At 39.7% G+C, this 23,996-nt stretch overlaps 2 protein-coding genes across 3 annotated transcripts in view; one reads left to right on the forward strand and one right to left on the reverse strand.

Annotated features, from left to right (window-relative positions):
• Positions 1 to 5,808: 5,808 nt before the first annotated feature.
• KIAA1143 (KIAA1143 ortholog) lies at positions 5,809 to 18,028 on the reverse strand. Of its 2 annotated transcripts, XM_085051350.1 has the most exons (4): positions 17,861 to 18,028; positions 15,713 to 15,872; positions 8,167 to 8,249; positions 5,809 to 6,700 (listed from the first exon to the last, which is right to left on the reverse strand). In XM_085051350.1, exons 1-4 carry the CDS (start codon positions 17,966 to 17,968, stop codon positions 6,464 to 6,466), a joined length of 588 nt encoding a protein of 195 aa, XP_084907476.1. In that variant the 5' UTR covers positions 17,969 to 18,028; the 3' UTR covers positions 5,809 to 6,463. The 2 variants fall into 2 exon arrangements, with proteins under 2 accessions (XP_084907476.1, XP_084907477.1); XM_085051351.1 differs by lacking the exon at positions 5,809 to 6,700 and having other exon boundaries at positions 7,766 to 8,249; positions 17,861 to 18,026.
• A 68-nt stretch (positions 18,029 to 18,096) lies between these two features.
• Positions 18,097 to 23,996, forward strand: part of KIF15 (kinesin family member 15) — a 35,538-nt gene continuing 29,638 nt past the window's right edge. The window contains exons 1-5 of the mRNA XM_085051349.1: positions 18,097 to 18,230; positions 20,142 to 20,184; positions 21,405 to 21,588; positions 22,705 to 22,781; positions 23,923 to 23,960. Of these exons, the coding sequence (XP_084907475.1) occupies positions 18,212 to 18,230; positions 20,142 to 20,184; positions 21,405 to 21,588; positions 22,705 to 22,781; positions 23,923 to 23,960 (361 nt within the window). The 5' untranslated portion in view covers positions 18,097 to 18,211. The remainder of the gene's footprint in view (positions 18,231 to 20,141; positions 20,185 to 21,404; positions 21,589 to 22,704; positions 22,782 to 23,922; positions 23,961 to 23,996) is intronic.

A 23,996-nucleotide genomic window follows, 5' to 3' on the forward strand; every position in this document is an offset into this window, starting at 1 on the left:
AGTTGGACTGTATCTTTCTTTGTTGAAGTACAGTGCACAAAGAAAGTAGACACATCACTCTAGCTAAGGTCTGAAGCAGAGAATAAACAGGGAAAGATTATTTCATATTTCTTCTCCATGACATATTAATTTATAGAGCTGAAATTGCATTAGCTTTCCTCACACCATGGCCTATGTTCAGTGTTTAATTCACAGCAGTCACAAATTCCTTCCTGCAGAATAATGACTACAGAGTCAGAAGCTCCTGTTATTTATGTATATTGTTGGCTATAGGAATTCAGTGGCAGGATCCTAGAATGTCCAACACTTCTTTTAACCTCAGACTACCTTGTTCAGGTTTCGTAAGGAGCTCACGTATCTGTCAGTGTCATTTCGCTGAGAGAAATGCAGTAATATCAGTAAATAATTTATCCCAAGTTGCCCATCCAGTTCAGAGGAATTCAGAATGGGTCTTCCCATTAGTACCATGTTTAGTATTTTCATTGTGAAATAATCTGAAACACAATGATGTCAGTTTAGAGGAGCTGGAGCAGCTTAAAATACAGAAAATTATACATGAAACATTATAGCTCAGAGGTGTCCCAATTACATGAAAGGTCTCCAACCTACCCTGATGACCATAATGCCCAGGGAGTGGAAGGCTCTTTCAATCACCAATAATACCCAAATTAGGATGAAGTGGGAATTGCCCCCTATAATCTCTTTGTTACTTGTCCAGAAGGGAGGTTCAGTCTCTACTCATATCTGTAATGTATGGAAATATATTTGTCCCATTATATAATCTTGAAATATGCTATAAGGAACCAGCTACAGTTTCCCTTTCTGCTCTACAGGCAGATCCTTCTCTTTAGTAGCTGCAGTCATATTTGCAGATACAGTCTCAAGCAGACAGAACAAGGTTCATCAGTAATGGGGCATAAACAACAAAAGACACACTGCCATAAGAGAAGGGTTAACTCTACATGTGCCAAATTGTTTTGTCACTTGAAATAGAATTACGTTACCCATCCACTGTTTAAAAGCATATTAAGCATTTAAATGAAATTTCAAAATTGCTCTGAAATTGACCCCCCTCTAATTTTGATTTTTACTAAGTATTTTAAGCAATTTGGAATGATTAAAAATTTATATTGGAATACTAAGTAGCTCAAAGGAACAAATCTTCTAACTCCCATCAAATTCAGATACATAATTTCCACAGGTGCCTTTGAAAATCCCTATTTTCAGTGCTGTTGTCCATTGAATAAAGAGCTCAAACATCACTGGCTTTTTGCACAAACTTCATCTGCCTGAAATAATTTATAAAAATCATAAAATTGATTTAAGCTCTTCTTAGCGCTCCATAAATTTTATGTAGCCCTTAAATTATAGAGCTGCTGCTGGTGTGGCACTCATCAGAACAATGCTTAATCTCTTTTCTCAAGATAGTTGGCATGTCAGAGGAGAAAAGAAGGGACTTGAGCAGCTGAATTGTTTGTTTCAATTTAACAGGGCAGAATAAAACAGCCTAGATGCCAGGGCTCTAGTCCCAATGAGACTGTGTGCATCAAGGTTTTATTGCAAAAATAAGTTGTTCTAACCTTCCCCTGCCTTTCCTTGATTTTAAACCAGAAAATAGCTTTCATTGATTTCACAGGGACTGTGCAAAAAGCATACATCATCAGGTTTGTGATACTTGAGATGTTCCCTGCCTAATTTATAATCAGTGTGTTCTTGTTCTGATATACACCGATAAAATTCTGCATCTGTCCAATTACACATCGGTGTAAAAATGCTCTGCAAACCTCACTTCATCCTTATCAGATAGTGTCTCTCAGCCCAAAGCTGTATCAGAACAGGTAGGGTTTTTTCCTTTTACTAAAATCAGTTTTTAGGACTGTTCAGTTTATTTCTTTTTTAACTCTCTTACCTTCTTCAGCAAAGATTGAAGGCACTTTTGGAACTGTATATAACAGGGTGAAAATAAAGGCCTAACATAGAGAAACTATCTGAATTGACTCCTTTATCTCAAATTTGGCCTGGTAACATGTTTAAAATGAAGGCTGCTTTATTAAGATTTTGGCTTGTGCTAGCTAACTCAGAATAAGAGTATGCTGGTTTTTTTCTGGTGAAGTCTCATCTGGAGTAGCCTGATCTTCAGAGGCAGAGTGGTCTAGACTTTATTAGACTCACTCTTTTCAGTGTTTCATCCTGGGGATCCAAAGTCAGCAGCTAGAGTCTTTTCCTTAGCACTGACTTTCCAGCTCTTTCCACTCTCCTACTAACATTTCCTAGTCTGTCATTCAGACAGTCGTCATCTTTAAGGGATGCATTTCAACCTTTCTATACTCACGCTTTTCTCCCACGTAACCCTGTGAGTTTCATCCTTCCTCATAGGCTGTTTTTGCTCAGAGGTATACAAATCATCTGTGCCTCTAATACAATGTTCTTAAATAGCCTCCAGGCAGATCTCTATGGTTTTTAAGTACTTCTCTTTGCCCTTCAGCCTGCTGTTAACCATTTTCCTCGTAGTTTTATAATCTGCCTTTTAAAGTTCGTTGTTACTGTGTTGTCCCTAAGGGAACAACTCTTTCATGGTATCAAAACTGAAAGTGTGCAGTGATCACCGTTACCCCACAGAGGCTTGACAACACCTTCCTCTAGTAACTTCTGCTGCTTACAAGGTAGCTCCCTCTTGCCCATGGCCTTAACTAATCCGGCATGGCACTGAGGACTGCCACCAGAGTCAAGGAAAAGGAATCCTTTGCCATATGGATTGGAATGGCACCAAAACCACTTCACATCTCCTCAAAAGAGGGAAAAAACTGCTTTTACCAGCTGTCGCTTTACCTTCAACAGAAATGAAGAAGTTAACAGTGAGGTAAACAACAGTAAAATTCAGTCTTGTGTGATTTTTGTGACTGGTCCCATTCATTTTCCCCTAGAGCAATTTACTTCCCAGAGGCTGGCTCTGAGATTTTATAGGTTCTCAAAATCTTGAGGAAGCCTACAGGAGGTTGCAGTCACATAAAACCCTGTGGTGTGTCTCCCCTGGCTTTAATGGCTATCTTTGTGACTGCTGCCTGTGAAATGCTCTCAAGAAAGTGGGGTGGAAGGGAAGGTCTACAACATGAAAAATGTCTTTGCAGATTAATACCTTGCTCTAGGAATGGGAATAAAAGGATGATACTGAAGAGGCAGCTGATACACCAGCCTTTCTGTTTGCTGAATGCACAAAGGATTGATTTATGGCATCTTGCCACATGAGAGACCTATAGGTTATTAACCAACTTCAATGGACAAACACTTGCTGAGACTGCACATCATACCTCTTGTGCTGCACAAAAGGTAATGACTCATCTGCAGGCAAGCCTGATGTCCTTGAGAACACAATTGGCTCTGCACAGCCAAGTGAAGCATTACTTAGTTAATACACTACAGCATAAGGGAAACAATCAGCTGAAACGATGACATTGCTACTTCCTGCTTCATTTTAAATCTGCAGCTTCCTAACAGGATTATATACTGAAGCACTGTAAAAAAAGGACATTAAGTCCTGTGATGAAACCTAAAAAATGTGTAATTGAAACAGCTAAATACAGGCTTCTTGTGCTCAGTGTCTGCAAAACACAGCCTTTGATCCTCCAAACGATATTTCTTGGAAGTGCTAGACAAAAAAAAACCCTATCAGAATAGCATTCTGACTCATCCCTTCCTCTTTAGGCCAATGATATGAACATTTGCAGTACAACAAATTTGCTTTTATTTCAGAAATACAACCAAGGATATGAACTCCTGGGCCATCTGCCCACATGTGCATTTTCTTGCTCATTCTGTCCATCAAGAATGCAGCATTCTTGATGATTCACCTTAATTCCTATCATTTAGAGAAAGATCCTGGTTTTTTAAAAGAAATGACGGCGACAGAGCATCGCATATCTCCTAACATCCAAGCACCTTTGCAGTGTAAAAAGCCTCCACTATAAATGTCTATTGCTGCAATGCGACTACAGTTCACCAGATTTGTTGCACGTCACTGCTCAGCTCACACCATCAATAAAGGTTTTAGTCTTAATTAACTGGAAAATTTCAACTATTTTATTAATAAACTGTACAAGACTAGCATGTGAGGTAACAGCCCACATCTGACCAAGCGTTCTTCCTGTACTGTGTAACAAGCCTCAGCTACTCTCACCTTGCTCCTCCAGTACTTCTCTCATATTTAGCTGGGCAAGTTCCATGAGAAAATAAATACATACACATTCTCCACTACAGGAGGGGAAAAGGACTGGGAATGGGGGTAAGGAATAGCAAGAGAGAAGGAAAACTCAGGAAAATTGTCCTTTCCTCTCCTAGCCTCATGTTCCATGTACTTAACTTTGGCCTCCCCTTTATTAGAAAGTTGCAATTATTATTTTCCCATGGCCCACTAAGACAGGTGATTGCTTAAGAGTTTCATATTTCTTTCCTAACTGAACAAGTAATTGTTCTCTTTAGTCACAGGTTTCATGGGGAGTTGATGGTGTGTGTGATTTTTCCGGTGCGTCACAGTAAGAACACTGAATTTTCACGATTACCTGATTAAAATGCTTTTGTGCATCACTCACACTTCTTAATAAATATATCCCATTAGTTATTGTTAGGTGAACTGAAAATGAAATACAATGAATACAAAGATCTCCTCCTGGTCAGAGCACTACAAATCAGTTGGAATAAAGGAAAGAACTTGGGTTTCCGTATCCACCTTTCTTTCTCTTGCTGTGTTGCCTGAAGAACATACCTTTCGATATATTATTTCCAACTAAGCTCTATCAATTTATTTGCATTCCAGACATCTATAATCAAGTTGTAGAGCAAGAAGCATGATTAAGCAGAAGTACTGCACTCAATACTTTAAAGTAACCCTCTTTTTACTGGACTTCAGTCTCCCAAGTCTTTCACTAAAAGTGATGCTAACTTTTGTTTAAATACAATTACTAACCAGACTCAAAACAAGATCTCAATCTTACTTTGAACAAGTCGGATCAACTGCATACTTGTGAGGCCCCCTCTAATTTTAAGGTAAAACCAAATTCCCTCTGGTCCTTGGCAGATTTATCTTTATAACCATGTCTCCTAAACTGCCTCACAGCTCAAGTGAAGAACTTCCAGGCACTGCAAGAAAAAATGTGAGCAAGTGTATTTCTGTGCTGACAAACAGAGTTTAAGACAGGAGTCAATGCTTAATTCATTCTTTCAGATGAGACTCAGCAAGTCAGAGTATTTACTCAATTGTTGACAGATGCACAAATACTCCTTTTGTATGCTGGAATCCTAGATGATTACTCATGGGTGAGCATGTATATATATAGATATGTATATAAATAATGGATTTAAACAAGATTTAAGTATACAAAATAAATGGAAATACTGATCCCTGGGAAGCTTTGGTCCTGGTATTTATTCCTTCTAAATTTGTTCTTTTTTTATGTACAGAGAATACAGACAAATTACATATTTACAAATGTAACATGTCCTCATGGGAATAATCAAATTGTCATACAGCACCTCTCTTGCAATTCTGATATGAGACCAGTACAACAAGAAGACCCATTTATAGGTCTGATTTCAATTTTCTGAAAGGACAACAGATCTATTCATTTTTAAAAGCAGGGTAACATGTACTCACACAAACTGTGAAACAGTGTGCAGACTTGCATCTGATGTTATGCTGCAGGAAGCTGGTATGTAGGGAGACAGGCAGCAGGTACAGGAAGCTCCAATATCATGTGGCAAAAAAAAAATCTTATTTCATGTACTTAACTTTTCATTAAAATAACTTTGGACCACTTAAAAGAAAACATAATTTATTGTTTATTACCACATGAACAAACTAAAACCAGCTGTTTCACACAGCAACTTGAAATTTGCTCCTCGATGAAGCTTTACAGGCCAAATAATTTCCAATGTCCTGTCACACAGCAGAACTGGTTTCATATGGTTACAGAACACATCATACATCCAAATCATTTCGAAGTCACTAGTCACATTTACACCACCTAGTTCTCCCAAATCCCATCAGCTCTCAACGTCATTTTGAATTTCAGCACACCCTGTTACATAAAAGGTGCTGAAATGGTCACTTTCCTTCTACACCCATCTGCCCAAGATTGTTACTCTCCCTTTAAGACCTGCAGGTCAGAAGCAGAACTGGAAGGTCTTGCCCGGGTTTGCAGAGGCAGGAAGTGCCATGATTCCTTTAGAAGTAGCACAACACTCACACAGGCCTTTCTTGTGCTCCCACTGGCTACTGAGAAGCTGAGGCAGCACAAGGCAGAAGCTCCCCTTGGTTTTGGTCTCTGGGCCAGAGAGGATGTTTTCTTCAGGCCTTTTTTCCTTCCTTTCTTTTTCATTACTGTCACCCAGGACGGGCAGCCATGGAACCAAAATGGGAAAAACAGAACAGCCCCCACTCTGTATGGTCACTCCAGCCCACCAGCAGCGCTCAGCTGAAGCAGGAGGGCGCAGAGTCCAGGTTGCCCCAGCCATGTGCCTGTGATCTTCTCCTGAGGCAGAGGCCAAGTCCCTCCATGAGTTCCAGCTGCTGACCAATTCCAGCTGCCACTGTCGATGGAGCTGCTGCCACTGGGAGAGAGACCCTGTCAGGTGATGTGGAGCAAATGGCTTGGCAGTGTTTGACTGGTTTTGGAGTCCAGGTTTCTTTATGTTTTGTCCTTGTTCCCTGTTGGTTATTGTTTAAGGGAAGAGGGAATTTTATAGTAACAGAGTTTCAGATGCTGTGAGGTTTTTTTTCCCCTTTGGTCTCTCTCTCCACCACATGACTGGGAGAAGGGGCTTCTCTGCCAGCTTGTCTTTGTCCCCTGGCCTCTTCTATGGAGGCCACTATTTTTAGGGAGGGGCTTCTCTGCCATCTTGTTTTCTTTGTTCCCAGGCAGTCCATGGGATTCTACACCTTTGCATCTAGTGATTAGTACTGTTATCTTGCCTGTTGCTGTTTCATTTTTTAGTAAACTGTTACTTTTTCACTTTTATTTTCTTGTATTCATCTCTCCCTATTGGTGAAAGGGGCGTGGTTAAAACTAAAAGGGGCAGTAACTCATTTTGGAGTGTCTGCCCTGGAAATTGCCTTAAACCAAGACACACACAGCTATAGTGTGTGACTTGACTAGTCTTGACTTAAATTTCCTGTTTACAGCTTTGTACTTGAAGAAAACCAAAATAATAGTTTTCCACAGTGTAAATATTAAATACATTTTTAAAGCAAGCTGTCTGAGATCCCAAATAATTACAAACACATAGGTAGCTAATTGGAACAAATATACTTAAGAAAACCCCAAATACCACAAAACCACTGAGCTCATCAGTGCCAAAACCAAAGTGCACAATCTCCAATGATTTAGGCTTGTTTTGCATTAGTTGATACGATCAACTAGAATCAAAATTTTTATACCTTGCTATCACAACCAATTCAAATGAATTTGATGTTTCTTAGACTGCATTCACCAAAGACAGGATCAAGACTACATGACTTTAGCAACTGCAGCCTAATTTACTGCAAGGCTCTGCAAAGAGCTAATCTTGCAAACTACAAATGCAAAGGTTGTGCAAACTTTTGTTAAGCTGTGAGACAGAAAACTCCAGTCTCTGTTCCACACCAATGAAGTGTCTCTGTTTTGAATTTCACCACTAAGAGGTAAAAACCACACAACTGTCAACTAAGCCTACTGAATTATAGGGGAAATACATTTTACTAATGGAGGGCATTTCAAAATGTATTAACTGAAAATTTATAAACTGAATATATACAGGTATATTTTGGTACTCATTTGTGACCTCAAATAGCTTTTACATACACGGTTAAATTCTCTTTTAAAATAAAGACATGACATACAGTTCCAACTAACTGCAAAGACTTAGCTCTTGCTAATTTTATACTATATTTCTCTAGTTGGATTATAACAAAGTAAGAGAAGACTCAGACATCATGCTTCAATTTCTGTGAAAGCCCTCAATGCTATTCAGGTCTCTAGAAGGGCAAGTAAAATACAAAAAATACAACCCCTAATCATCATTTTCCTCATCATCAAATGAGAGAAGACTGCTGTTTTTTACTTGCTTAGCTGTACTCTGAGTAGCTGCTTCCTTCTTAATATTCTTTGCTTCTTTCATCTTCTTACTTGAACTTACGTTGAAGTCCAAACACTTCTCTGATGAACGTTTGGCTGGTTTCCTGAACATAATTTTGCCATCAGCAGGTTCTGGTTCATCATCTATAACAAAGACAGTGAAGTCAGAACTCATCTGCACATGTTCACAAACAAGTACAGACCTTCACTATTATCTTGAATCACCATGATCTTGAACCAGTATCAGTGAACCAGGATTCTGAGATAATAAAACAATCATGAAAATGTACTTTTTGGCCATAAACTCTGTATCAATAAACATCCTTCATGCACACACACTTACTCCATGGCAGCCAGCCCTTGAAGACAATCCTCCTGCAGTTCCTATTAGAAATGGGGTTTCACTAACCAGAGCTCTAACTTAGAAGAGACTGTGAGCAGTACAACTTTTCCCACACATTCCATTCATACCCACTTACCAAAATGGAGAGGACAACTTCATAGGATCCTCTCACTCCAAGTATTTGTAAAATTCACGACAACAAATACACTTATTTCAGAATTATGGTATCTCTTCAAATAACAAAATAGCACATATACAAGGAAAACTTTTTTTCCTTAATATATTCTGTCCTGCTGAGACAGCTGAAAAAGATCACATGGTAATAAACCTCCCCTTTATTACCATAACGCATGAAAGTCTTTCATACATTTCAGGGTCTCTCTGTATCTGCAAAATCACCAAAGCATGCCAGCTGACTAATTTTGCTCTAGTACATGCAGAGGAGCAGACAACAATCTTGAAAACAGAAGTCCCTTCCATGATTATCAGGCAGAGTGGGAAAGCTACTGCATAAGTAACAGCATCAGGGCAGTATTTCTGGAAGAGAAAGTGTAATTGTAAAGTCATGAATCAGACACAAAGGCTCATGCTGCAGTAGTTTGCAATTTTTATAATGCATATGTGACAGAATGTTAAGGAGCCATAGGTTCTGTGCAAGATATTTTTCCTAAATTACTTTTGTGAAATTCATTACTCAACAGAAATGTGTTTGACAAGATTATGTGCTAATTAATTATAACCAATAAATAACTTCTCTTTCAGACAAATTCTTTCCTCAGTATATCAGCACTATGGCAGAAGACTTAACATTTCAGTGTTATCTACACAGCACTGGCTGAAACTCTCTTCAGTGCATACGCAAAACAATACAGCTAATAAATCTGGTGTCTTAAGGGTGCTGTGGTACAAATGAAGACATCAACTTCAGCAGGAAATGTCACTTAGAATTCCTTAAGTTTCAGAGACCTTTTTTAAGAAGAAACCTAGCTTGAAAAACTAAGCACCAATTCTGTCAATGGCTTCTAAAGAATGCATACTCCCAAAAGGGGCATACAGTGATGAGCTGGAGCACAGGTCTTATTGAGTAGCAGCTGAGGGACCTGAGGCTGTCCAGTCTAGAGCAAAGGAGCTCAAGGGACACCTCATCTCTCTCTGCAGCTACCTGAAAGGAGGTTGTACTGAGGTAGGCATCAGCCTCTTCTCCAAGTAACAAGCAGTAAGACAAGAAATGGCTGCATGGGGAAATTTAGATTGCATACCAGTACAAGTTTCTTCACTGTGAAGGTGGTCAGGCATTGGAATGAGTTGTCCAGCGAAGTAATAGAAACACCATCCCTGGCAGTGTTCAAAAAATATATGGTAACTGGGGACATGGTTTAGTGGCAAAATGGCATTGCTAGGTTAGTAAGTGGGACTCAATGGGTCTTAGAGGTCTTTTCCAATCCTAACAATTCCTTGATCCTATGATTTTACACTAGTTTATGAGAAAATACTACTATGCAGAAAATAACTAACCAGGTTTGGGGAAAAATATTTCAGTCTTGGTGCATTAGAAAAGCACTACAGTTACAAGGAACTACCCACAACAATAAATTGTAGATATGAAAAGCATACTTCTCAATGGATCCATTGTGAACTCTGCATAGAGACTTTAGGTGTTTAGATGCTGTACATGTGATACAGAAGTTTAGGAAGTGCCTACAATAAATTCTGGGAGCAAAACAGAACTGAAAGCATATGACACCTTATGAATCAGAATACACTATGCATCGTTTTTCACAGAAGCTGGGCCCCCTTACTAATTGGTGCATAACTGCAATGTTTATTTGGAAACACAGATCTTCTAGTTTAAACAACATCTGAGGCACAATATAAGCCACATTCTGAAAAAAAAAAATCTGTAAGAAAAGCTTCCCTTATGTGCAGATACAACTGTCTATGTACTGCAGCCAGTCAGAGCGCCAAGTGTATACAGTACCTGTACAGCTGTGGAAATGGAACAACCAGCAACTGCATAAGCATGAGGAGCAAAAACACTAAACCTCATTGGACACTCTTTAAATAAATAATTTTTTTATTTTCTTAGAGTGGTAAATTTAAAGACCTAACCCCTAAAAATGTGACCAAAGCATATCCACAAAAGAAAACAGATAAACAGCTATGTATTTGTTACCCATCGAAAAACAGAGGACAAAAATTTTAATTTTACTCACAACTGCCCTGCTACCCACATTGTGAACTGTACTACATTATTCTGTTTTGCTAACCAGATAGAGGAACTGTTAAGTATCTTTGCAATATGAATTTAAACATCTAATACGCTAAGGGCACAAACAGCAAAGCTCAAAAACTCCTCCAAAATAGCAACTAGCTCAGCTTTGACCTCCAAGGCCACGATTCTATTTGCAGGTCATTCTGCATCAAAGGAAATTATTTTAGCTCTTGGCCTGGTTAAACACTATCAAAATTGCATTATGTGCTCAAGGACATTCCCTTCAGCAGGAAGCCCAGGCCAGTTTCAGAGAGTATGTGTTGGCAGTGCTTGCCAAAGAATGAAGCAGATGAGGAAACACAGTAGGCCTGGCCTTACCTTACCAACACGTGGAGAGAGTGAGGACAGATTATGCTTTTTGAAAGAATTTGATGTAGCAGTTCAAGAAATTTGTGTTGATTTGCTAAGATTGTCTTTTCCAGCTGGCAAAATGACTTCACTCTAGCCTTTGTAATTTTACCAGGTTCTTATTTGTCAGCTATCTTTTTTGTTTGTGTCAAAAAACTGACTTGTATTAAGCAATGCAAAAAAAAAAAAAACCAGACAAAAGAAATCATCTCAGTGTTGATAGCTTTTAAAACAGAGTCCCAGTAAAAGACTCTGTTAGTATTATAAATAATAGAAAGCAGGATTTCTGGTAAATACACCAAAATATACAAAGTAAAATACATAAAAGCACTACAGGAGAAATAATAAAATCCACTTCTGACAAATGAGTCAAAAACTACACTAGCAGTTCAAATTCCCACCGTTCTTAGTCATTGTTGATTTCTACCTGAATCACAACTTTTACACTGGTTGACCAAGACGAGCACAGTCAGATGTTGAGCTGAAAATTCACTTCACAAATGACATCAACTTAAGAAGCCACAAAGTCAGAAATTTCTTCTTTTCTTTTAGGTTATATATAACAACAAAAGTAGAAAAGAGTGTCCGAAAAATAAACACCGCTCTTCAGTTTACAGGGTTTTTTTTTTATTTAGTAGTCATATGTGCAGTTGGCAGCACCACTTTTCAGCAGTTTCTGTCCACATAGGTCAATGAAGCAAAAGGAAATACAAATGCCACAAAAACTGTCAGGAATAACAGAAGGAACAGTGGAAACCATATACGTCTATTCAAAGATAGAAGGTTGAGAAAAAAAATTACAATAACCTGGCATATTTCTTAATGGTTTCTAAGGTCAGAAGTTCAGGTCAACTGTTTCAGATGCTTGTTCCACTGCTTTCTGGCCACCCGTTTTCTATGCATGCCTTTGGAAGCATTTTCTCTAGGAACTAGGCACACTGGTGGTATGAAGACAAGAAGGCCATTTTTGCTCTGGTAGTCAGTCTCAATCGTTAATAAGAACACTTGGGAAAGTTTTCCTTACTTAAACACTGCAAAGTTAGCTTTGATTTAGGTTCCTGCTATTTCATGTGATGAAGAGCAGCATTAACTCTGTGAGATGTATCTGATGTAACAGCTGCTCTATCAGAACAGCTTGTGCTTAATCGGAAAGAGCTCCAATAGCCAAGACAGTACACACTGTATTCTCCTTGTCTCTTCCCCTTCCCATCCTTTTCCAGAACCCAGCATATTGAATGAAACAAGAATAATATTATTAGGCTTTAAACAAGAAAGGACACCTTTTGCCAGATTTGGTCATCTGTGTATGTCAGTGTCCCAGAGGCCAAATGAACTAGAAGAGCCTTAGGAAAAAAACCCTGATTTCAGAGACTATAACAAATGTTGGGACAAAATATCTTGCAGTAATTGACATATTTTCTTTTGTGCAAATTTAATTTTTCACAAGACCATTTTTCTTTGTCTCTGAACCAACAGGAACAATTTATAAAATGATGCATAAAACATTAAGCAAAATCACTGCTCATGAACAAAATATTTCTTTTTAAAAAGCCTCTAAGTCTTTGCTCCATGGAAAAAAATGTTTCAAAACAGAAGAGCATTTTCTCATGGAAGAAAGGTTTGGTCCTAAATAAAAAAGATCTCTATGACTCTACTTGCAAAAGCCAACAGAAAACTTCACTAGGATTTGTTCTGCCTTAGGAGGCAACTACAGGCAACTAGGACATTAATCAGCTGGTTTTACCAAATTAATGCAGAAGTGTTATTCATCTGTAAAAGAAAATGCAAGTCATGGGAACATCTGGTGTCTAAAATTAAAAAAAAAAAAAAACCCAAACCAAACAAAAACAAAACAAAAAAATTTTTAAAAAAAACCAAACCAAAACAAACAAACAAAACTGAAACAATCTTAAAAAACTGTAGCCTCGTCAAAATAGTTATAATGAGATATGGAAAATTCTACAGTAATATCCCAATCCAAAGCCTGAAGACAAGGTCCTTCAAATGAAGACAACCACTACAGATAAAAAAGAGAAGAGGGCAGAACCTCAAAACTGAGTACTTTGTGTGTTTTGAACAACTGTTTGTATTCACAACAGATAGTTGCACATTTCTTAGGGTCTATCAAAGTGTCTCAGCTTTGATGCCTGCTGGAAAGGAAGATTATCAGTTGGGAAATTTACTTCCCTATTACCTTTCCAGCTTCATGTAATTTCACTAATGATGTGATTTGGGGCTATACATTACTGTCTAGTAGCCATTATATTAATTTGACTTTCAACTCTGGGATAAAAATCAAAGCAACATGAAATGCAATGAAGTCATGCAGCACCAAACTTCCTTTATACTTCCCATTTTCAAAACTGACAACTTAAAAAATAAAAGAAATTCACATGTTACTCAAAACTCTCTTTATTAAACTAGAAGTAACCAAGTGTCTAAATAGCTGCCTCAGACTAGAAATCAGAATTTAAATCTAGAGGTCACACTGACAGTTCAAAAATGGCCCAAAACACAAAAAAGCCTTCAGCAAGCTGTAGCATAGTCATACACACCTCCCGTCGCTGAAAATTGCACACTGTGTTCTCTCCATAGCAGAGGAACACAGTAGCACAGTAGCATAAGTAGTAAAACTTATCCTGTTTATTCCCATAAGCCATAAAAAGGAAAAGGACACGAAGACCTCACAATAACTGCAAAGGCAGATGAATGAGTAGTAACACAATAATGCAGAACAGAGGGCAGCAGTCCCCAACACTCCTGCTACCTACTTCTGTGGATTTTTCCCTCCAAATGCAAGTTATTACTGAAGGGCTGAAGGGGTAATAAGCAGAGGTGACAAAGTCCTACAGGGACTCAATACTGCCATCCTCACTACATACAATTATGTCTTAGGAATGTCTTTTTCCACCAAATAAGTTCACTCACTCTATTCAAATACACTTCCATTTCACACTGTGTATTCAGCTTGGTAGCTCTTTTGGACTTTTTTCACAGCATGGACTCCACCTCAATAGATTCTAATGGACAACTACTTCTTTTTGCCCAGCCTTACAAAATCATTTTTCCTCCTACTGTGATCATTCAAAGTTCAAGTTGCTTATATGAAAAGGAAGTCAATGCTCAGAAAGAACCATGACATTTCTTTCCAATAAGTTGAAACTTCTCCCAATACTAGGAGGGTGAAAAGAAATTTTGTGATGACTTTAGAAACTGCAACACCAAGTATCTATATGCACTACACTTCAATAACAAGACACCAGGAAGTAAACCCAAAACTTCCAAAAGAGGAGTTCAAGTCACATAAATACTGTCCGAGTCCTCTACCTGCTTAGACCTAACAAATACATATCTACCTGCAGAAACAAATAGGACACAGTTTTAGTTAGTTTCAAGCTAACTTACATTATTAAAAATCAAGATTACTCATCAGTCTGCCTTTCAAAAAATGTAAGATTCTCAACATACTTTCTCCCACTACTGTTACTGACTTCTACATTTATACCATTTAAATTTTAACACATACATCTACACAGAGGCATCACAAACTTGAATTTTCAAATCCAAATGGCAAACAAAGAAGCTAAGGATGTCACATTGATAGCCTTTTGCTAGGCTTCACAATGTGCTCTAAATCCAATTAGCAGCTTTTGTAAATAGCCATAATGGCTAACCACAGAAGACGTCCAGTTTCTATGATTCACCTTTCCATTTTATACTTGTGAGGTTCCAGTCCTGTATTCTTAATTGTCAAGACATTTCCACTAGAGATAGTAGTAGTTACATTCAATCTGTCAAGTCTTCTGTCAGCAAAAGATAAAGCTACATTTCATTACACCCTGTGTGATGATTGAAGTTTCTGGACTCTCAAAGCACTTATGTCAATCATATCTGAATGATGAATACTGAGAGAAATTCCTAACATAACTGTATCCATCAGCTGTAGTTTCACTTTGTTATTGTCAAACTGCAGCAGCCCCTCCCACACCACTTCCATCTTTCCATTCTGTCTAATTCTTTGTACCAAAGAAACATTTTCTCTGTACCTTCCTAGTTTTTGGCACTATTGCATCATCTGTTTAGCTTTGCTTAATGTATTTGCAAGTCACAACACATCCTGGGATTGATTTTAAGCAAGTAAATATATGGGCCAGTCAGCAAAATGAACGGGTTCCCAAGTCACATATCTGCCATTCTTTCCGCTGAAGAACAGAACTGAGTCCTTCTGCCCTGACACTCTCTTTCATGAACTCATACAATTACCTTTAAAACATCCACTCCACTGTCAAATCTGGCTGAACTAATTAATGAGTTCAAAAATTATCACAGGTGATGTCAAAAGACTGTGCACTGGGATAATGACATGCCATTACATCAAAAAAAAATTAATTTGAGGTGGTATTTGGAGGTAGGATGGTGCACAATCAAGAGGCACAGAACAGCATCATTATAAAAAGCCAGACAGTCTGAATATGTACTTAATGACTTGAGATTAGGAACCACAAGTGCAAATTATTTAGGTGAAAAATTCAGAACTAATCAAAGGTAGTATTAAAAGGCAGAAAACTGAGCAAATATCAGGGCCCCTTTTATTGGCTATCTCTTTGATTACACAAAGCAAGAAATTAGTAGTTTGAAATTCACCTGATTCATTTGACTTTAAGGCCTCTTTGATTTGCTGTTTAATTTTCATTGCTTCTTCAGCAGTCAAGTCCCCTTCTTTCAGCGTCACCACTTGAGGCTGCTCATCTTCCTTGTCACTGCCGTTGTCACTGTCATCATCTGCAAGGGGAAGCTGCTCTCTCTGGACAAGAGAGAAATAAAAGCCATTCTGATCATCACTCCAGTTGTGGGCCAGTTCTCTTTGGTTTCACTTTTGCAGAAGGGTTACTGAGGAGACTTGGCACAGCTGCCAGAGCTGGGCCCTCCCAACAGACGTTGTCCAAAGGACAATCCAAATTTGAGACACGGCTTCCCATTGAAGGAAACAGCGAGCGAGTATGGGCTCCTTCAACTAGAGACCAGAACAGCAGGAACTTGGAAAGCAATTAATTCATTCATTTTGTTCACCACCTTGACTGCTGCCTGCCATGCAACACTATGAAGTTCAAATGCATGGGTCCAAATCTGAACTTGCTAAGCTGTACTCAAAACAGCATAAAGGGAAATGTGGGTCCATGGTGGCTGGGTTATTAAACTGCCTAAACAAATCACTGCAAGCAGCACTGACACAAGGAAGATCATGCTCCCGTTTCCCCTCTCTCAAACTTGTGCACTGAGACAGAAGAATCATTTCAGATAATTTTATTTACGAAATAAACCTGGCATGGAAACCTCAGTGCAGCAACCTGAAATTTGGCAATATTACAGGAACTGAAAACTTCGTTTTGTAAGGAAAAGTATAAGACAGTATTACTGTAATCTACTGAATTTACCAAGAGATAGACAAAACACAGTCTTTCTTGTGAAGTGAAACAGTTTGTACTAGACTCATTAAAGACACAGTTTATCTAAAATTCCAACTCGTGAAGTGGGTTCTTTTTAAACAAATAATTGTGACTGTTACTTTACTGACCACACTGGAGAGGTCAGGTGGTAATGGCTTCTTTAGGTCAAGATCCACCATAGATCTGAACTGAACCTTAAAAGGCAGTACAGGCAAATGGAGGCAGTGGTTAAAGTCAATACTTTGTTTGCAATAAAAGGTATTTTCACAGGTAACTTGTATATCCACAGTGGCATAAGTACAAATCCAGGTCATAACAATGGGCCAGTGGGAAGTGGGGGCTTTCTTCACTAGGTTCATCTTTGGCAACATACAGGTCAGGGTGGGATCATCCAAATGTTTGTTCAAGTAAAATTAGGTAACAACATAACTGCACAAATAGCACTACCATAGCTTAAGTTTAAATTTTCCTAGTCATCAAAGGGTTTTACATGTGCTTTACCATAACAATGATGGGCTCATTTCTTAAGGTATCCTGTAAAACCCCACTTAGAGGAAAACATATGCAAAAGCACACTGGAAGCAGAAAAAATCCTGTGCCTCAGGAAAGTTTGCCTTTTAACAAGTTGGCTCTGACCTACTGCCCCTGCCCTGCCTTCCCAGCCATCACAACACAGTTCATGACCACTGACCTACAGCAAGATGGTTTGTACTGGGAGGGAACCTAAGATCATTCTGCCATGGCCAGAAACACCTCCCACTGGACCAGGCTGCTCAGAGCTCCACCCAGCCTGGCCCTGCAGAGATCCAGGGATGGGGCATCCACAATCTCCCTGGGCAACTGTCTCACCACCCTCACAGTCAAGTATTTTTCATACATCTACCCTAAATTTCCCCTCTTTCAGTTCGAACCCATGTTAACTCCTTTCCGATCATTATTTTTACTGTATTTTTAGAACACTTTGCCCACACCGCCTCCCTCGCGCCTGGGCATTTCAAAGGCGAGCTCAGCTGGCCCATGGCCGCTGTTCCCGCGGTGTCCCCACAGCCCCTCGGCAGGCTGAAGCGGCTGCTCCGCCAGCCCACCGCAGCAGCCACGGGCAGGGGCACTGCGACTTGGCGCGGTTGTTTGCATCCAACACAGAAGCAGAAACAAGTTACACAGGCGATTTCAGTCAGTTTCAAGCGGGTAACTACGGCTCCCCCTCGCATTACAAAACCCGGGAGTGCTGCTTCCCCACCGCCCGCTTCGGGAGAAGGCAGGGGGCGGAGCTGGGCGGCATCAAGGCCCGGGAAGCGCCATGAAGCGGGCGCTGCCCCTTCCCACCCCCGGGCCAGGGCGTTACCTTGGTGTCCACCGTGGGGCCCTCCCGATACCCGACCCGCCGCTTGAAGCGGCTGAGGAAGGCGGGCTCGGCCGGCCGCACGTAGGACACCTGGTTCCTCTTGCTCATGGCCGCCCCGCGCCGCGCGCTTCCGGGCGGGACAGGGCAACGCGCGCCTCCTTCCGGAACGCCCGGCACGCGCGGGGGCGGGGCCGCTCTCAGCCAATGGCGAGGGAGGAGGGCGCGGGGGGACATGGCGGCGCCCGCGCTGGCCTCGGGCAGGGGGCGGGGCCGTGCCGCTGAGCGCCAAATTCAAAGGCGCCGCCATTTTGGAGCGGCGGGCGGGCGGGAGCCGCCGGGGCTGCAGCGACCATGGCTCCCGGCGTGAGAGGTGAGCGGGGCCGGCCGGGAAGGGGCTCAGCGGTGTGCCCGCGGTGCGGGGAGCACGCGGGGACCGGGGCGGCTCGGCGACGGAGGGACGGCTCTGCCCGGGGCAGGCGGGCCTCGGCGCGGCATCACCGCCGTGTGAGAGCGGACGGGGCCAGTGCGAGCGTGCTGGGAGGGCTCGGCTCCCCCGGCGGCCGGTGCTGCGGGGGTTCCGCCCTGCGGTGCCCGCGGGTCAGGTGCTGCCCCGGCCGTGTCGGGGTAGCTGAGAGTCTGCCCTTTCCCAGAAACGCCGAACGTGCTGCGTTCGAAGGGATCCGCAAGGATCAGCGAGTGCAGCTCCTGGCCCGGCACAGCACCGTCCCCAGGAGTCACACCATGTGCCCGAGAGCATTGTCTGAACCCTTCCTGAACTCTGTCAGGCTTGGGGCTGTGACTGCCTTCCTGGGGAGCCTGTTCCAGTGCCCTCTGTGTAAAGAACCTTTTTCTAATATCGAACCTAAACCTCCCCTGACACAATTTCAGGCTACTCCCTGGGCTGTGCAAGTACCTATCGGTCTGATTTCAGTTTTTAAAATGCACTCCTTTCCTTGGTAACTTGAGCAATTGAAGAATAAATAACTGAGTTAGAAGCTAAAATGTTTCTCAGATGTTGTGTGAGTCAAAGCAGATATAGGCTCACACAGCAGGATAGTTAGGTAGTATGAGTGTCAATGAGAAGGTTAGCACCTTTGCACATCCTTGTTCATTCTGCTTTTAAAGGCAATCCTCCTATACAAAAGAAACGGTGTCCCTTTAAAGATTTTACCAAGTCTTTGTTATTGGAATATCTTGAGGCATTATTTTTCATTGTTATTTTGCTAATTTTTAAATGGAATTTTGCTGTCTAGTTAATATTTTTACTATATTATGTACTTTCATGTCAGATTCACCCTTAATTAAAAAATAAGTCACTTTACCTACCTATGGGGTAACATGTGCCGTCTCCTTGAAATCTGAAGGTGTGCAAAATGAGGCTCATACCACAGAATCAATGAGGTTGGAAAAGGCCTCTGATATCATGGAGTCCAACCTATGAGTGATCAACACCTAATCAACAAGACCACGGCACTGAATGCTACTCCAAACACCTCTAGGCATGATGAGTCCAGCATCTCCCTGGGCAGCTCATTCCAAAGTCTCATCATCCTTTCAGTGAAGACATCCTCCGGATGTCCAACCCGAATCTCCTCTGGCACAGCTTGAGGCTATGTCCTCTTGCCCTGTCGCCTGGGAGAAGAGTCCGACCCCAGCCTGACTACAATCTCCTTCCAGGCAGTTGTAGAATGATGAGGTCTCCCCGGAGCCTCCTTTTCTCCAGGCTAAACAACCCCAGCTCCTTCAGCTGCTCCTTGTAAGACTTGTGCTCCAGATATGTACAGGACAGCTTTATGCATTACAGGGTGATCAATATTATTTCACAAAAATAAGAGTAATACAGCTACTCAGTTTTGCTCGTTTAAGATATTGAGGTTTTGCAGTCATATCAGGAGAGCTAAGTTGTGCTGTAATGGTTTATCTGTGTTAAGTCTTAAGTGTTTAAAGTATAATGGAATTTTTAATACTATCAAAATGTTTCTAATTCTCTGAAACACTTGCAAAGCCTTATATAGATTAAGAGCCTACTCATTGCACACACATTGACAAGTGTGTGCGTGTTCACATTACAGGAATGGAGCTTTCTCCACCTCTGTAACAAACTGAAATCTTTCTGCCAAAGGAAGATAATTACCAAATATTTTCATGCAGTTCTGGTTCATGCGCAAAACAAATATTTATAAGGCTCTCCATTTATTTCCCTCCGTACTGCTTACAGTATTTTCTATTTAAGTGGGTTTTTTTGAGCAGTTTTTTTATTTTGTGTGTTTCTCTTTTATAGGAGATTCGCGTGACTCTTCAATCTCTCTGTTGAACTCACCCAGGTAAAGCAGTATTGGCCAGTTCCCATATACGAATAATCACATTGCACAAAAAGTGCAAACAAAGCCTAGAATAGCTTTGTGAGATAATTTAAAGCTTTTTCTTTCAGTCTTTTCCTGCCTAAGATTGCTGCCTTTCTTTCTTAATGTCCTTATAGATGTAAAAAAAATTGTTCTCATAATAAAACTGTTGTGCTGACATGTTGGGTTCCTCTTGGAATGCTGCCATGCAATAAGTTCTCATTTGTCCACTAATTCTGTAGCTGGAGTCCAGAATTTATCTGAAGAAATATTCCACTAGGAATTTCAATTCTATGAGGAAGCCCAAAACTAAAACAAGAACCAAAAAGCCCTCCTCCAGCTGTGCCACAACTCAGAATACCGTTATACCATGAAAGCACATTTGGCAAATTAATTTGGTGTGCTTAAACCCAGTATAACATTTTCCCTTTCTCAGCTGCTGCTTGTGTTCTTAGCCCTTTCCTCTGTCACTACTCATTGCATTCATGAAGATGCTTCTCTACTTTTAAAACTGTTCTCTCCCTTTCTCTTGTATACCAAAAGTAAAAATAGCAGTTATAACACCCTGCTGCTAGAACTGCCTTTTGGGAAAGAATGCAGTAAAGTAAATCCAAGTTTGCTACCACTTCATGTAAGAATTTAATTCACTAATATTTTATGGGTGTATTGGTATTTATGGCAGAACTCATCAGAGCCTTAATGTAAGTCATGCACTTATTAAAGCTAAATTTACCTACTGATAAATGTGATGAAGTAGGTTAGGGATGTTTTAGATGCAGGCACTTGCTATGCTTTATTTGATTCATTGATGAGGAATTGATTCTTCTCCTTCTTGTGAGCACCAAAGAAAAATGCTAACAACTCTTTTGGTGGACTGTAGCATTATCTGCTTCATTTGTTTATTAAAACTTCCAGGACTAAGAAGGGCATCTCAAGTTCACTGTGCAATGTGTTGTTTTAGAGCTAAAGTTAGGTGCCACAGCAATAAATTACATGCAACTGCATGTTCTTTGTTTTTTAAATCTCCCACATTTTTACCTTTAACAAATCTTGTAGCAAATTGACATTCATCTACAAGTAGTATGATTTCAGGACAGACCTTTGTAAGACTTCACATGCTTAATGTGATTGCTGTGATTTAATTTTATCATCCAGCTGGTAGATCTATTTTGAAGTAATCTAATGCATAAATATTTATTTAGTGTTGAAGGTGATGCTATCAAAGTTTTTGTAAGGGTACGTCCCCCTTCAGACAGAACCGCATTAACCGATGGAGATCAAGGTCTGTGTTTATCTGTTCTCTCATCAAATACCATCCGCCTGCATTCGAAGCCTGAGCCCAAGATCTTCACTTTTGATTACGTTGCAAATATGGAAACAACACAGGTAATCATTCCAGAATCTCAGAACTACTGCAGTTTTCACCCAAGTTTTGGTAACTACTATGCTAAGCCTTTCTAAAGATATAGTGCCTTGGGTCTAATTTGGTCAGATTGGAAATACGTAGTTATAGTACAGAAATGCTGCACAGAATTTTGCTCTCCAATAGTTCTGATGTAATTTTTTTAGCTGTTAATTTCTTTAATTGGAGTTTAAATTCAAATTGAAAGTTTTGTTTGTAAACATTATGGTAACACCATAGATAGAACATAAATCTGCCTGTTGAGACAAACCTACAAAAATAACTGGCAGTCAGTAGCCAATATTAAGATGTGGTTTCACAGAATTGCAGAATATGCTGAGTTGGAAGGGGCTTACAAGGATCATCAAATCTTGGCCCTGCATTTTGTATTTAAGGCACTTAGGAGTTTATATTCTGTTTACTGTACTTCCTTCTTACACTTTTACCTTTTAAATAGATGCATTGCTCATCTGGGGTAAGTAATACTGGAAAGAAAATCCTTCAATTTAATTTCTGTGATACTGTGTTTGCCTTTGTGGAGATAATTTTAATTCTAAGACTTCAATTCCATTTAATTTCTTTTTTAAAAAACCCAAAATCTCCCAAAAACCTCACCTGCTGTAGGCTGTTATTAGTAGCTAGGCTTTTTGTAGATCTAAGAGAAAAATGTGAAAATAGATGAGACTAAGTTGTGCAGGTCTGTTCAATGTGCCTTTGTGCAGTGGCAAATGTTGAAAGCTCACTAGATTTTATATGTGTCACAGGCATCTGACCTACTGATGGTATAAACTGCATAACATAATCAAAACCACTGGATAAAAATTAATAATATATATTTGGAAGCTGCTACTATGATGCTGAATTTTATTATTTCTCTTCAGGTTTATTAAAGAATACAGTTTTTTTTTCAGAGAGAATGATTTATATCACAAAGACTTAAGATGTATTGTTTTGCTGGGAGAATTCCAGAGGTCGTGGTACATGTCTACCTTAAGGAATGCATCTATTGTAAACATTATAAAGTTATGGCATAGGCACCACTGATGTAAAAGATACTTAAACAGGTAGTGCCAAGTTCCTTCTCTTTCTCTTGTCCCCAGGAGTCTGTGTTCTCAAGTGTGGCTAAAAACATTGTTGAATCTTGTATGAATGGCTACAATGGAACCATCTTTGCATAGTAAGTAATTTCATAGCAATTACAGTAATTTCCTAGCAATGGCAACATTTAAGGAGATTGTGCTAATGAGTAGTTGTGGTTTTAAGAGCCAGGAGCCTGCCTAATGTTACAGTAAACTTTGAAAGTGCTTCCTTACTGCAGCACAGCATAGGGAGTGTTCTTGCAACATTGCATGGTATTCCTTGCTCCTCTTGGAGGAATCTTTTTGTCGGTGTTACGCTTTTAACGCTTAAGGCTAGTAATGTGAATGTAAACTCATTTCAATCTTACTATTATTTCCTTAAAAAGTAGGAGTTGCATTGTACTGTTCAAGAGAAAGCTAGTCGTTTTCAGTATGTCCATAGTAAAATGGAATGAAAATCACTTTAACTTGATATTTGGCCAGCTCAACTCTTGAGTGATTCTTGGCTGCCTGTGGGAAAACTCATGAATGATAATTTTAACTTTTAGAATATTTTCAAAGTAGAAATATATCCATGACTAATACTATAAATATTGTTATATTAACTCAATATTTTTTCATTTTGAAAACTGAGGAAGCACTTTGGTCAGAAAATGCTGACTTAAAGGGCTAATCTAATCAAAACCTTACTGGGTTTTTTTTTAGCATAGCACAACTTTTGCAAAACTATGAAGTCTACTTTGTTACAATATAAAAATGTGGAAAAATTATATTAAACTGCCCTGAAGTTTCTCTAGCGTGATTAATAACTACATTAGGAAAAAAAACTCTGAAAAGAAAAAAATACTTTTAAGTCAAATATATCCTTATGTACATTAGTGAGTAACATAAAACTCAAAAGACTGACCCAAAATTAGTTTTATGTATATATTTGTATATGTTATGTATATATTAGTTTTTGTATTTATTTTAATGCTAATTTCTCTTTTCAACAGAAATAAGGAAGAAAATGGTGGGTGGGTGGGGAGACAAAAGGTGATTTATCTAATGGGCTTTCTTGGTAAAATTTGCTGTTCTATTTTTATATCTCTTTAGCCGACGGATTTCTCAGTGTTCTCCTTATCTTCAGTTTAGAAGAATGTATTTTGTTTGTTTTAAACTTTGATTTCTCCTTAAAAAATGCAGATTAATGAAAAATTCAGAGCCAGAATAAAGTTTTACCTTTTTTTTTTTTCTTAGTGGCCAAACTGGGTCAGGAAAGACCTTTACTATGATGGGTAAGTGCACAAGAGAGATGAATCTTTCAGTGGTCT

Source organism: Lichenostomus cassidix, chromosome 2 (assembly GCF_008360975.1).
Source record: "Lichenostomus cassidix isolate B80296 chromosome 2, HeHo_3.0, whole genome shotgun sequence".
Lineage (NCBI taxonomy): Eukaryota > Metazoa > Chordata > Aves > Passeriformes > Meliphagidae > Lichenostomus > Lichenostomus cassidix.